The sequence below is a fragment of the Carcharodon carcharias genome, chromosome 17 (genome assembly GCF_017639515.1).
Source record: "Carcharodon carcharias isolate sCarCar2 chromosome 17, sCarCar2.pri, whole genome shotgun sequence".
In the NCBI taxonomy this organism is placed as follows: domain Eukaryota; kingdom Metazoa; phylum Chordata; class Chondrichthyes; order Lamniformes; family Lamnidae; genus Carcharodon; species Carcharodon carcharias.
Window position 1 is genome coordinate 70,694,674 of NC_054483.1, and position 15,317 is coordinate 70,709,990.

The 15,317-nt window shown below is 39.4% G+C and overlaps 1 protein-coding gene across 4 annotated transcripts in view; it reads left to right on the forward strand.

Annotated features, from left to right (window-relative positions):
- afap1l2 (actin filament associated protein 1-like 2) overlaps positions 1 to 15,317 on the forward strand; it is a 261,920-nt gene that overhangs the window by 231,461 nt on the left and 15,142 nt on the right. For all 4 annotated transcript variants that reach the window (XM_041209202.1, XM_041209203.1, XM_041209204.1 and 1 more), the window contains 5 exons: positions 5,867 to 5,998; positions 8,763 to 8,974; positions 10,557 to 10,702; positions 11,468 to 11,576; positions 14,060 to 14,302. In XM_041209202.1, the coding sequence (XP_041065136.1) occupies positions 5,867 to 5,998; positions 8,763 to 8,974; positions 10,557 to 10,702; positions 11,468 to 11,576; positions 14,060 to 14,302 (842 nt within the window). The remainder of the gene's footprint in view (positions 1 to 5,866; positions 5,999 to 8,762; positions 8,975 to 10,556; positions 10,703 to 11,467; positions 11,577 to 14,059; positions 14,303 to 15,317) is intronic.

Consider the following 15,317-nt stretch of genomic DNA (forward strand, 5'->3'; position numbering starts at 1 on the left):
TATCCTACTAAGTTTGTTGAAGAAAGTATAGCGTAATTTCTTTCCCACCCAAAATTAACTTCAAGGACCATCAAAATATATAACTTTACAGATTCCAATACTGAGCCCTGGTGGACTGTTACCATTGATAATACATCTAGAATTCAGCAGGATTGGAGCCAAAGTGTTCCTAGGGTATTTGATCACCTCTACTTTTACTTTCCCTAAACTTTAATCCAATTCTGTGGCAAAGATTTATCCATTTTGCATCTCTTAATCAAGTCATTAATTGCCTGGGTTGGAAGTCTGTACCATATTTTCACTACTACATCAAAAAAAATACTGTGACCTTTTGTCTCACTCAAGCATCATTAACTTAAAACTTTGGACCATTGTTTTGTGCTTACAGTCCAAGTTAAATAGCCTCCTTCATGCCATCGAGTATTTTAATACTGGATCATGTTTCTTCTTACACACTTTTCCCTCCAATGAAAATAATTCAGTGAGTCTTTCTCACAATTCAATCTGTAAACCCGAGAATCTATTTTCTTGTCTGATTTGTTAATTGGAATTGTTTCATTGTGTACTCGCTTTTAGATTTTTAGGATCTTTGTAATAGATGTACTATCTTGGCTCAGCATCAACTCCAACAAACTTCTTATTCCTTGCAGACCACTTTGTGCTTTTTTCCTGCCCGATATGATATGGTAAATATGGTAAATTGAGTGAGAATGGGGAACCTCACAGAGAACCTGCCACTATATTCCAATTTACTGGAATATATCCCCTGTCACCACGTGACTTTTTGTCTTTGTTAGGTAGATTGAATGTACACTATTGGATGGAGAGTCACAGTAGCAGACACATTTATTTAACATTAAACAACTAATTGAACAGCATTCAGTACAAACTGTATGTGTATGGTACTTACAGCCTTTACTGTTCCATTCAAGATGTCAAAACAACAAAGATGCTTTTGTCATTTGGCATAAAATTGATCCTTAATAAAATACCACTTACTTTTTCTCTGATGCACTGCTTACCCTGAAGTTTCCACCTAACTACCCTGCCTCTGCCTCTAATGCCTTCAAATTCACTGGACTCATTGAGTTCATGGAAGGAAATTTAAGTCCACAATAGGAAGCTCTACAAAGAAACGTTGACTCTCACATATGGACGTGACCTATGTCTTCACCCCAGACACAATAATGCATCAAAACCAGTAGCCAGGGTATCAATCACCTAGGATGTTTCGTGTTGAATTAGATGGCTTGATTCATTTTTCTGAAATACAGATTTTGAATTGCCTCTAGAGCATGCCTAAGTATAGTGTGAATAATCAAACTATACATACCAAGGATTTCCATTTGACAGGCCATTATCTGTAGTTCAGTACAAGTCTCTGCCTTATTTATGATGAGGTGAATATTGGACCCACAAACAGGCCCTGGTTTGGGTACTCTGGTTAATTTCCCAGATACAGCTTTTCTATATTGATCACTACCTCTTTTTCTTTATTGCTATGCCAATCATCAATCTAGTTTCACCCTGATCTAGAATATCAATATTCAATCAACATTTAATTCCCTACATTTCTTGTAACATGTTTTGCTGATCTCTAGATGTGTTATAGGTTCACAAACTAAAATAATTGAATATGGAATTCATGAATGGAGTTGGATAAAAGAGTTCATAGAATCACAGAATAATACATCATAGAAGGAGGCCATTCAGCCCATTGCATTTGTGCCAGTTCTTTGAAGGTGATATCTAATTAGCCCCACAGCTTTGCCATTTCCCCATCACCCTGCAAAATGTTCCTTTTCAAGTATCTATCCAATTCCCATTTGAAAGTTATTATTGAATCTGCTTCCACAACCCTTCTGGGCAAAGCATTTCAGATCATGCCAAATTGCTGCAAAAATAGCTTTTCTCTCATCATCTGCATTCCAATTATTTAATTTGTAACCTTTGGCCTCTGACAATCCTGCCAGTAGAAAGAGTTTGCTTACCGCATCTGACAGTTCCTGGTGATAAATGTTGATATTTTTGCATAGTGAGGAAAAATATCCTCTTGACTCATTACTTATATGTAACTCTTTCGAGTACAAACCCGTTCCCATCTGTTTCAGATGAAGTCACATTGTTTCCCATTGTGAGATTTGAACTCTTGATACTCTTTTTGAGTAAACCTGTTTCCATCTGTTTCAGATGAAGTTACATTGTTTCATAGTTTGCCATTGTGAGATTTGAACTCTTGATCTTGGGGTTACAAACCCAGTACCATAACCACTTGGCTATTTAGGCCAAGCTAGCCTACTGCACCTGGTATTCCCAGGCAGTCTCCCATCCAAGTACTAACCAGGCCTGAGTCTGCTTAGCTTCCGAGATCAGATTAATGAGGACGGTGTTTACCCAAATATCATTGTCAGGTGGTACAGACCCTTTAGAGAACAAGATCTTTGATTTTGTTCTCTGTTGCTGAAGTTGGTGGGTGGTGTGTGCTTCATAGCAGATCTGGTATTATTTTTATTGAGATAGTGGTGCCTTGTGTCATTTTTCTTACGTATGTTAAATTTCTTCCCACAGTATGTAAATACAAAATCTGGTTTAAACAATTTGATATTTTGCTATTTTCAAAACAATAGCATTACTTCAGAGTTACAGGGAAATATGAAACTGAGAAAAGCATCAAAGTAACTCCCGCGCCCACTAATTCAGACAGACAGCAGCTCCTTTAAGCTGTGTTTTAACATTGTTTACAAATTCTGAAGTAAAACAGACTCAAGTAGCATTATGTTCCTTCTGTTGGTTTGCTTTGCTCGCAAGCACAGTTGTACATCTATCTACCAGTAGATGAGTTGGCAAACAATATACTGCAGATGCAGAGACCAATATAAGATGAAGCACATGCTGCTTATTTACACGAGTCACAGAGCATGAACACAATGTGTGCTTCTCCAAGCAGACCCTATTCTAAACTACTGGATAAAATTGTAGCCTGCGCTACACAGCAATTGGGTAATACAGTCACGTTGTCAATCTGCTCACATTCTCTTAAAGGTTTATTGTACCTCAGATTACCACATCCAGAATCACAGTACTGTATTGCTAGTTAATTTTTGTTTAAATATAAATCCATTTTTCTGCTTTGAGCTTCATTTAAATGTTTAGATTTTTTAAGACTTTAGGTATGCTGTTCCAACACAGTTACAACATTGACATCTACCCTGCTTTGTGGAAAATTACCGATGTCTCTGCTATCCAAAAAAAGCTGGACAAATCCAGCCTAGACAATGTCGACCCTAAAAGCCAGTTCTCAATCATCAGCAAAGTGATGGAATGAGTCATCGACAGTGGTATTAAGCGGTGTTTACTCACCAATAAACTGCTCACTGAAGCAGATTTTAGTTCTATTAAGACTCCTCGGCTCTGCCGAGAAGTAGACATAAGAGCTGAAAGTAAGACAATAAGAAATAGGAGCTAGGGAAGACTATACAGCCTATTGAGCCTGTTCTGCCATTCAATGTGATCATGGCTGATCTTGGGCTTCAACTCCACTTTCCTGCCCACTCCCTTGATTATCCCTTGATTCTTTGAGAGACCAAAAATCTGCCTATCTCAGCCTTAAATATATTCTGTGATGGCACATCCACAAATATCTGGGGTAGAGAATTCCAAAGATTTACAACCCTTTCAGTGAAGGAATTTCTCCTTATCTCAGTCCTAAATGATCAAATGATCAGCCTCTTATCCTGAAACAAACTGTGTCCCCTTGGTCTAGACTCCCTAGCCTGGGAAAACAATGGCCTGGGTTTTCATGGAGTTGGAACAAATCTGATGCCACTTAAAAATGGTGAGTGGAACCCAAATCTGGGATTTCTACCCCCTTTCCCTGACCACCCCCCCGCCCTCAATTTTCGCTTGCCTGGGATAAGGGTGTGCGTAGACAGTCAACTCCATTTTGTGATAGACACTTCCTAGTCTCTGCAATTTTTGTGGAGTCCGACCAACATTTGGATAGCTCATGCTTTACAGCCTCTCGGAAGAATCGTAAACCTCGGTCATTTGGGTACCTTTATAAAGGTAAATTCAAAAGATCTTACCCATGCTTCCCAATCTCCCTTCCATGCTCCCCTTGCCTCCTCCATTCCAACTTAGTGCCAATTCGTGTCCCCACCCACCCACATGGCCCTCATACCATCCATGTCAACTGATGCCAACTCATGCCTCTTGCATGCCCATTCGCCCAGTATGTACAGAACCAATGAGTCATATAGTAATAATGGCATGTGTGTAACTGTTCAGAAAGAAACAATAGTTCACAAATCTTCTTCTGAGAAAAAACTGCTGTTCCTACAACCCATATAAGTGTCAATCAGACAGCCAAGCAGGCATTATGAGGACAGATGTAAGAACTCTTTCAGTAGAACACAAAGCATACATAATAAGGCTTGGCTGAAAGCCCAGACTCACAAAAGGATTATCTCAGCAGGGTGTTCTGTTTTGATACTTGGAGAGAACCGTTGACTTTGCTGGATTGCCATCTTAAGTGGTTATAATAAGTGGTTCTTTCTGTGATCTCTTTTGTCAATGCTTTGATGTTTATTTGCACAAATTAAGAAGTGTTTGAAGCCTCTGTTATTGATACTTTAATGGTCTGATTGATACTGGGTGAATGGGCATGGAAGGGCCATAAGTTGGCATGGGGTTCATAATGGGGGATGGGGGTAAGTAGGGGGAATGAGGTGGTGTGGGGAGTGGGTGGGGTGAGGGTAAGGGCTAGAAGACAAAGAACCGGGGCATGCCTTCTAACCAGATCGCCTCTGCAGTTGGCTGCCTTCACTCTGTTTCCAGGAACGGTGGGCCCAACACCATCCTGCAACCGTGCCCCTCCTGAAGTAAAGATCATGACATTCAGGGGCCTTTCTACTGAGGGAGATCTGACAAATTGGAAAATAACCCAACTCAAGCTACCCACCTCAACAGTGAAAGTCCAGCCCTGTGTCTCTCTGACATTCCTCCAGTTCACAACAGCCAACCTCTCTCCAAATTCACAGAGACACTTTATCTCTGCCTGATTATGTTTGTTGAAGAAATGACTGATCTATTTTCTGCTCTATTCATTGCAGTTTTATGTAAAGAAACAGTTACGCTGAAAAAAAGCTGCCTTTTCCGCATTTTCTATCAATTGAAAAGGCAAGCCTTTTCTATTTTGTTCTTGTCAAATTGAAACAGAAGATCTTTTTCTTGTCTTGAACCATCAATACCAATTCAACTTTTCTTCTGTCAAGTTACTAAAATATAAGCAACAAAATAAAAACTAACAAATGCCTATCTCATTTATGGTAGTGTGATGGTTATGGTACGGAACTAAAACCTAGAGGTCATGAGGTCAAATGCCATGGTAAATTTAAAATTGAATTCAGTAAATCTGGTCATTTGTGGATGAGCATGTTTGCTGTGTCAATGGCTGGGGATGGTATTCTTCCTTCTTCTTCCATGGTATTGTACTCTATGGTAACTTTTAAAAAGTATATATGATATATAGTTAGCTTTCATTTCTACTAGTGGTGCAGATCCATATTATCTTGATCTTGGTGCACATAATAAAAGTCATTGCTGCTGATAGTTTCCAGAATTTCCTGTTGTTATTTCAGATTCCCAGCATCCACAATATTTTGCTTTATGTGGTCATGCTTGTTTTTCTGGACATTTGGGTGACAGTCATTAATGGAACATTCATTAACATCTATTCATTGGTTCAAAAAGCCAAATGTGAGTGACAGTTTGGGAGATACAGGGATATAGTTGAAAGGGAAATGATAACAGGAACTTGGGGCATGTGCATGATTAAATTAGCTTTGGTATTTTCTTTTCTGCCCAGTGAAAAAGAAATCCAGCATTGGGGACCTTAAAACTGCAGGCCTGAAGCTGAGTAGTTTTATGAATCTTGGGAAAAAGAAACCTATATCTGTGGAGATTCCTATTAACAATAAGAAGAATGTTGAAGCATCAGGTAAGTTCATTGTGGTTTTCCCAGTGTTAAGTAGGTGTTCTGTAGAATGTAGAGTTACTGCCACCATGTGGCACTTTACATTCATTAAAATAAGAAGAAACTCAAGCACAGCTTCAAGCTGGCATTGTATTACTGATTGTAAATGGGCTCACTGTTGTTATAGATTGAATATACAATGCATCATTGTCAAACAGATAGCAGATTTTTCATGGTTTTTGTACCTGGGCATTAAGTTTAAGTTTACAGACTGTACTGTGAGCTGGACTACTGCCTCAAGCTATGGTTGAGGCAAAAACAGGAAATGTGGAATTAACATCTGAAGTAGAAAGATGGATTAATGCTTCTGACCAAACCCTTCATCAAAATCTGAAATGTCAGCCCACTTTCTCTTTTCAGACGCAGACTGACCTGCACATTTCCAGCATTTTATATTTTATTTTACATTGGTGATGTTTCTGTTCATAACAATTTTAGGGACCGAATAGTCAAGATGACAGTCCCAAAATTGCCTCCCAAATCAATGTTTTACATTGTTCTTGTGGATGGGCTAAATTGTCAGCCTGGACCTCCGTATAGGAGTAAGAATATAAGAAAACACAGAACAAGAAAAAGATTTAACTCTTTCCATGCAACATGTGCTTTCTATACCATCATGGACTGTAACAGGCTTAAACCAACAACATTCAAGAATATGTAACTTTGTACTCTCCGTTATTTAATCCCAGTGGCTTGCATTCACAGGTGATGTTTTTATGGTCTCAGCATGGAAGACTTGTCTGGCTAAGAAACGAATTGAAGGTCATAGGGATAAATACAGACAGAAATAACCTCAAAGCCGGTATATTCCATTAAGTGGTTGATGAACTTCACAGAATCACAAAGTGCAGAAGAGGCCCTTCGGCCTATCGAGTCTGCAACGACACATGAGAAACACCTGATCTACCTACCTAATCCCACTTACCAGCACTTGGCCTATAGCCTTGCATGTTATGACACGCCAAGTGCTCATCCAGGTACTTTTTAAAGGATGTGAGGCAACCTCTCTCCACCACCCTCCCAGGCAGTCCAATCCAGACCATCACCACCCTCTGGGTAAATAAGTTTTTCCTCACATCCCCCCTAAACATCCTGCCCCTCACCTTGAACTTGTGTCCCCTCGTGGCTGACCCTTCAACTAAGGGGAACAGCTGCTCCCTAACCACCCTGTCCATGCCCCTCATAATCTTGTACATCTCGATCAGGTCTCCCCTCAGTCTTCTCTGCTCCAACAAAAACAACCCAAGTCTATCCAACCTCTCTTCATGACTTAAATGTTTCATCCCAGGCAACATCCTGGTGAATCTCCTCTGCACGCCCTCCAGTGTAATCACATCCTTCCTATGATGTGGCGACCAGAACTGCACACAGTATTCCAGCTGTGACCTCACCAAGGTTCTATACAACTCCAACATGACCTCCCTACTTTTATAATCTATGCCTCGATTGATAAAGTCAAGTGTCCCATATGCCTTTTTCATCACCCCACTAACATGCCCCTCCGCTTTCAGAGATCTATGGACACACACGCCAAGGTCCCTTTGTTCCTCAGAACTTCCTAGTGTCATGCCGTTCATTGAATACCTCCTTGTCAAATTACTCCTTCCAAATTCTATCACCTCACAATTTCCAGGGTTAAATTCCATCTGCCACTTATCTGCCCATCTGACCATCCTGTCTATATCTTCCTGTAGCCCAAGACACTCAACATCACTATTAACCACCCGGCCAATCTTTGTGTCATCCACAAACTTACTAATCCTACCCCCCCCACAGAGTCATCTATGTTGTTTATATAAATGACTAATAATAGAGGACGCAGCACAGATCCCTGCGGTACGCCACTGGACATTGACTTCCAGACACTAAAGCATCATTCTGCCATCACCCTCTGCCTCCTACAACTAAGCCAATTTTGAATCCACCTTATCAAATTACCTTGTATCCGATGTGCATTTGCCTTCTTTATAAGTCTCCCATGTGGGACCTTGTCAAAGGCTTTGCTAAAATCCATATAAACTACATCAACTGCACTACCCTCATCTACATACCTGGTCACCTCCTCAAAAAAATTCAATCAAATTTGTTAGACATGACCTCCTCTGCATTTCTCTGTAGGACCTTCAATTGCATTCCTAACCAGATATGCAATGCAATGCTTTTGCCCAGCGTTAATTGCCTACTTTTGGAGTCTATTCTACATTTCCACTACTCTGTAAGAGAAAAAAAAATCTGCTTGAAATGAGGAATGCTGCTGGTAGACAAGAGAAGGGGAGAATTCTGCCTCCGTAGATGCTTACAGGTATTTCTTCACAAAATATTAGACAAGGCCCATGACTATGAGCAGCTCAGGTGGCTAAAATCCTGAGCCGCTAAAAGACAATAAAAGGAAAAAGGGGAAAAAAAGTATTGCCCTATTTGGCATTAAGGATTGATGCTTCCTGTTTTCCCTCATTGTATAATTTCCCACACTTGCAATCAAAGAGTGGGTAGTAATGCCAAGCGATCAGCATGATGTGCCCACAGGAGCAAAATGCTATAGTCATTGAAGAGGTTGCCCAGCAGAAAATGATAAGTGTGCAGATGCTAGGTGACACTGTCAAAAACAAACAGGCAGCCTCAATGCCAACTGTGCAAAATAGTGTTTCTAGAGTGGTGTTGTCTGTGGTTATGTTTGTGTGTTTGTGATGTGAACAATTTGTACAGATTTGCATTCTTCTTTTGACAGGGTATTTGAATGTGTTTATGAATAGCCAATGGCGTACACGTTGGTGCCAGGTGAAAAATGGACTTATTCACTTCTACCAGGACAAGAGTAAAAACAAAGCTGTTCAAAATCCTCTGAGCCTAGAAGGCTGTGAGGTTATTCCTGACTCTACTCCAGAACATTTATATTCCTTCCGCATTCTGCAGGATGGTGAGGAGGTAGCTTCTCTAGAGGTAACTTTAACTCTACACAGTCATTGATACTGTCTCCCTTTGCCTAGTTCACAGTGAGTGCTACATGTGAAGGTCTAATGAATTCAAATTTTGAGTTTATAGCTGCGAGGAAGTCAAGTTGCCATTTTTTACTAAAACTACAAATGTGGTTATAGAGTCATTTTACCTACGCTATCAATCATGGCTAAGATCTGCTGTCATTTGGACTTGTCAATTTCTGCCCAGGTACATTGAACATGACCATAATACAATCGTCTCATTAAAATATATACACTATATACACTAGTATATAGATATACACTAGGTAAAAACACCAGCCAACCCTGTTCTTTCCAATACACTGTCAAAGATCAATTGGATATTCACCATGAAGGTTGCACTCTTTCACATAATGCAAGTGTTCAATACTAAAACTTATCTTAAGTTTAAATACTTTTGCCTATTATTTTCTCCTCCTCCCTCTAAATTAGTACAGAAAACATATTAGATGCAGACTATGTCAATTCTGCAGGGGCAGGCAATCCAGGGACACTGAGGAAAACCATACGGCTGCACAAGTAGAGGTCCATGACCCTTACTGCCTCCAGGGAATTGACATACATTAGACGCAACACTGCAACAACCAATGTGTCACTCATCATTTTAACCAGCTCCCTTAACTCTTCCAACCGGATCTATGTATTTATCCTTTATTTTGACTGTGTGAAATTCAATGGTATGTTATCTACAATGAAGGTAACTACATAAATATAAATTTTATAGTTGCTGATGTTTTCACTTTTTTTGCTTCCTGTCTTGTTTCTACACACGTGTTCTGAACCTATTGCAAATCAAAGATGGTTTTCTGAAGATACTAATAAGTTTTGCATCAGGGATAAAAAGACATAGGAATTTATAGTAGAAAACATTGATGGGAAGTTTGCAAGCATGAGGCTTTTGATATGTTACACCCATAAATGTTCATGTTATCAAATAAAACCAGATCTGTCTCAAAACCTTTCTTGTATATGCTATGTGGGTCAGCACAATTTCAGGAGGAATATTTAGGCTCAACCCACATTATGTTTTGTTATGGACTATCTAAAGACACTCGACACAGAGTTAGCTGTAGGGTCTATCAAGCAGCAGTTTATTCAATACAAGTATGCATAGAGGAATAGCATCCTCAGATTGCTCTAAGAGGCTGCTCAAAGTTACAGGTTTCCTTCATGTGCTTATACCATTCTTATCGTAATTCATCATTGACTCACACTGTTCTTATCTGATAGGTCAGGCAACAGCTTATCACAGCTTAACCCATCGATCAGTCATCCACTTATCCTAGCCTTACCAAAAGGTCACATTCCTTACTACACCTAATCTAGTGATCATTTTTACTGCAAGCACTTTTCAATCTTGTACCAGCAATTTGGTGAAGCCTGAGTATCCCAGGGTGCACCAGTTCAGTCTAAAGCCAATTTATCCAGTCCTGCCAAAAAGTGCAAGAGCTGAATGGTCATAAAGAAGAGAGATTAGCGACAATAGCAAAAAAAAAATAGGAGAAAATTAGAGATGATGAAAGTATTCTATTTCTCTTTTGCAGGCTAAGTCTTCGGAAGAGATGGGTTACTGGCTTGGTCTTCTGCTGGCAGAATCAGGATCTAAGACAGACCCTGAAGAGTTCACTTATGACTATGTAGATGCTGACCGAGTGTCTTGTATAGTGCATGCAGCCAAACATTCTTTATAGTAAGTCACATTTCTGTTTCAAAACACATTTTTTGCAATACATAGCTGGTCTATTGGGTGAAGTAGCATCTCATGTAGAGCTAAGTATCCAGTTATTTGCACTGGCGTAAGTGAATATTATTGTTCCATGAAGGAAGCGAGCTTGGCATAATCTTTTATTTAATGTTATCTAAAATGATGAAATTTTCAAGAAAAATCTTGTGCTTGAAAAGCAACATTACTGATAAAGTTAGAATCTTTCGTGGTGTTGAGTAGATGGTCAGTCTAATTGGGAATTATGCCTCTTTAATGGGAAAAACGCAAAGCTTTAACAAGTACATTTTTCTTTGGTCAATTGTTTAATTTGAAACTCATTCCTAAGACTTAAGGGATGGTGTTCTAAACCGCTGAGCCATTCAGGCTTCAAAGTAAGTTGGACATTTTTTGCATATATACACATACATATCATGTCACGTATGCTCTGCCTGAAGGCAGGTCCTTTGTTGTCTGCTAATGCTTCATCCTGAGCCTTTTTTCTTGGCAGTGTTTGTCAGTGGTGGTTTGCCATTGCCTTTTACTCTCAGGGTGAGGAAGCTGGGATATTGAACCCGTGCTGTTGATGTTATCCTGAACCATATGATAATCATCTAGCCAACTGAGATAACAGCCTCCATTATATACATATATAAAGATGGAAAAGATGTGTAAGAAGCACACTATGGTTTATTATACTGACTGTTTTAAAGCGCAGGCCATTTGTTTCATTAGCATTTTCTTACCCTCTAGTTTACTGCAACGAAGATACTCAGAGCCAAACACATATATCGATGATTTGCCAGTGGTACAGAACCAATCAGATGACCTGTATGATGATGTGGATATACCTGAATCTGTGGTAGGAAACTGATCAGATATGTAAAGAATGCAAAAGATCACATTTTTAATTAAAATGCTTTGATAGTACAGAAACATTCATCTTGATTTATGTCTTAACAACAACAAAGGAAAGAGCATAAGAGTTTAACCAATATATAATTTCTGGTAAACATTCAGGGGTAGAGTCTCTGCTTTAGGCAGAATCAGGGATTCTAGTCCAAATTGCACCAAAAATTCCTTCATTTTGATAAGTGTTTTTTTTCCCCAAACTGCCCAAAGCAAAATCCGCCATAAACCAACACAATTAGGCAATGTTTTAAGACATGATTTTTTTTTTTTAAATCCTAGAGATATTTAAGAGTGTTAACTTGAAATAGATGAAAATGAGTTTATCACAAAAATTGTTTCAATTCAGTGTAAATCCACCACCTGTGAGTAACCTGATTTTAAATGACTGAAAATGACTTTTAAAAAAAATATACAAAATTATTTTCTAGAAGTATTAGCTGTGGCTCAGTTGGTCATACTCTTACCTCTGAGTCACAAGATCCAAGTTTCAAGCCCTATTCTAGGGCTTTGAACAGAAGGCTGACAGTATCTGACACTAAGGTGCTGCTCCCTGGAGCAGATTGTTAAACCAAGGTTCCATCTGCCTACTTGGGTGGTTGTAATAGATCCCATGGCATTAAGGAAAAAGAGCAGGGGACTTATCCCTGGTGTCCTGGCCAATATATATCCCTCAATTAACATCACAAAAAACAGATTATCTGGTCATTATCACATTGCTGTTTGTGGGAGTTTTCCATGTGCAATTTGGCTGCTGCATTTCCTACATTACAACAGTGACTGCACTTCAAAAGTACTTCATTGGCTGTAAAGTGCATTGAGACATCCTGTGGTCATGAAAAATGCTATCTAAATGCAAGTCTTTTCAGGTTGTGGGTCCCTTGTAAATTTAAACAACACATATAAAATCTTCCAAAAAGGTACCTGTTAGTGTCCTTGTGCCCAAAAGATCCAGTTTAACTTTTAGAGCCTCCTTGAGGAACTGGAATTGAGTGTAATTAGCAGAGACTCCAAATCATGATTAATTTGCCCTGGGGGATGTGACAAGCTTTGTGGATGGGGCCTACTTCCAACACATTGTTTTTAAAATTATTGAAAAATATCATGGAAACTCAAGTTGTGCTGAATGCAATTTGATTTGAAATACCTCAATCTTTTGCATCAGTTCAAGTGAGTTCAGAGCAATTGCGCAAAAGAAACTGCGCAGTTGAACATAAAATCCAGGCCACATTGTTTAAGATAAGGTTTGTATTGAATAGTGTGACCTTATTTCAACAATATGTAATCTTGATAAATGTTACAATAAATTACATCAGAAGTATATAATATCCATTTGCTTTATCTATTTGTAAGCATACCTGCTTTGTGAGTAGGTTTATTAATGTGAAAATAGCAAATGGCCTGATGGTTCAACACAGTTCACTGTACCAGACAGCCCTCAGCTGGAATTCATTTCTTCAGACCCAATAAAGTGGATATCCAAAATCCAACATCTACTGTTGTATGAGGCTTAAGAGCCAGCGGAACATCATGGCCCAGATTTTGTGGTTGTAATGATTAAACTGACCGTGACTTCTGGTGGCCGCACGGTTGAATGCAGAAATTCAGAAGTTACTGTCAGTGATTCCCCGTTCATCCACAAGGTGTGCTTGAAGTCCCCACAGATGGAAATCTTCAGAATTCACTTGAATTGATATAAAATTCTACTATTTACACTATAATCTTGCTGTAAAAATCTCCCAAAAAGTTATTTCTCTCTTGACTGAGATGTAACTGGGTTTTTAGTGTCATACTGAGTCATAATTACAGCTGAATAACCTCTCTGGCTCTTGAAAAGCTAATTTTATTTGTAGAAAGTCAAATTTCTTCATGACGATTAAAATCCCATATGTTTTACTGTTATTAAAATAATTCTTTTTTAAAAGTTTGTTAATTATATTTTAGTTTCTGCCTTAATCCCAAGTGAATATCTTAATTTTTATTTTGATTTCTGTAAAATCATTAAAAAGTAAAGGATAGGTAGTGCATTTTACTCTCTGGTTTATTGTCTGTGAGAATTCTTCAATGTCATTGGCTGCTTAGCCTGCTTGAGAACATCAGAGACCCCCTGTAACAGGTTAGATAAAATTAATGTTGAGAAAGATGAAATCTACACCACGCAAATCACTTGATCCTTCTGGGCATCTTTCTTTGAGGTCAGTGGCAAGCAGCATCTGATTGCGAAATCTAGACTCATGGCTGTATATTCACACCATCATCAGGATTTGGGACTATATTAGATTTATATCTGCATGCATTAGAAAATTGGATTGGAATAGAATTGAATCTGGCTCTGAAAACAGGAACCAGCTAATCATTGCCTAAAGGCTATCTCTGAAATATCTATTGTTAATTATCCCGTTTTACTAAATTTGCACGTGTTCTGTTTTTACACAGGATGATAAAGCTAATGAGGAACAGTGCTATGGGGAAGATCAAACAAGGGTTTATTTGGACTTAACTCCAGTAAAATCATTCCTTCATTCCAGTAACAACAAACTAGGCTCTAATGCACTACCAAATGCATCAAACTCTGAGAATGGAAGAGAGGCTTCAAATCTTTTACAAATGAATGACAAGGACACAGCTAGTGATTCAGATTCTGGGATCATTGCAAGGCCTTTGGAGTCTGGTATTAAGGTAAACCATTATTATGCAGTATCTATTAAATTTGGTACCTGGGTAGAATATATTGTTCAAAAACTTTCTAGCCATCTTCAGGCCATCACCAAGAACCAGAGTCTAGCTTCTCAGAGAACAGGGATACACTTTCTGCAAATGGCTGAGGATCCCCCTCAGCTACCCGATCATGTGAAGGACAACAGGTATTAAATGACATCCATGCTGTCACCAAAAGCTTCATGGAGCAGACAATCATTGTTTTCAAGCAACGGTTCCACTGCTTGCACCACTTCGCGTAATTCTGCTGGACCATGTCACCAAGTTCAATGCAGTCTGCTCTGGCCTCCACAACCTCAAATTATGAGAACACAGTCATTGCCACCAGGTATATGGAGGCCACTACAGAAGTTGGAGGAAGAAGAGGAGGCATGGAGGAAGGGATGAGATTGCTCTGGATGGGATGTCCATGAGCACCTGCTGAGACTCCAGTTCCCATAGGACATTACTGTCTTGCCATCACTGCTCCACTGTTCCCCAACTATCCATCCAGTCATGATGTCCCATCCTGTTGGCCAAAATCCTGCAATAAAAGCAACGACAAAATCCTTTCCACAACCCCTTTATCCAATAACACATCCAATAATACATTAAAAAGTGAATTATTCACCCTGTGCATCCCAATAGTGCCTATCTTGCATTTGCCTTTGTACTATTGTTCATACGCAGTGCTACCCCAGTGTCTGCATCGTAACTGGTAGAAGGCTGCTGACTCGGGGAGACTGTAAATGATCTTTCAGAACGTCCTATAGCAGCTCTGGGCCTTGAGGGCCAAATGATTTGTCGATAATAGGTAGTTACTTAGGGTGAGGTTGAAGATGAGTTCTGCTAAAGGTGAATCAGATGAGGACTTTGATGGGCCAGCTGTCAGGAGAACAGATGCTTGGTGCATTAGCAGATCTGCCAGAGAGCCTCCTGTCACTGCCAAGGAGCATGGAGCCCATGCTTACTAATGTGGAAGTGAAGGCCAGCCTCA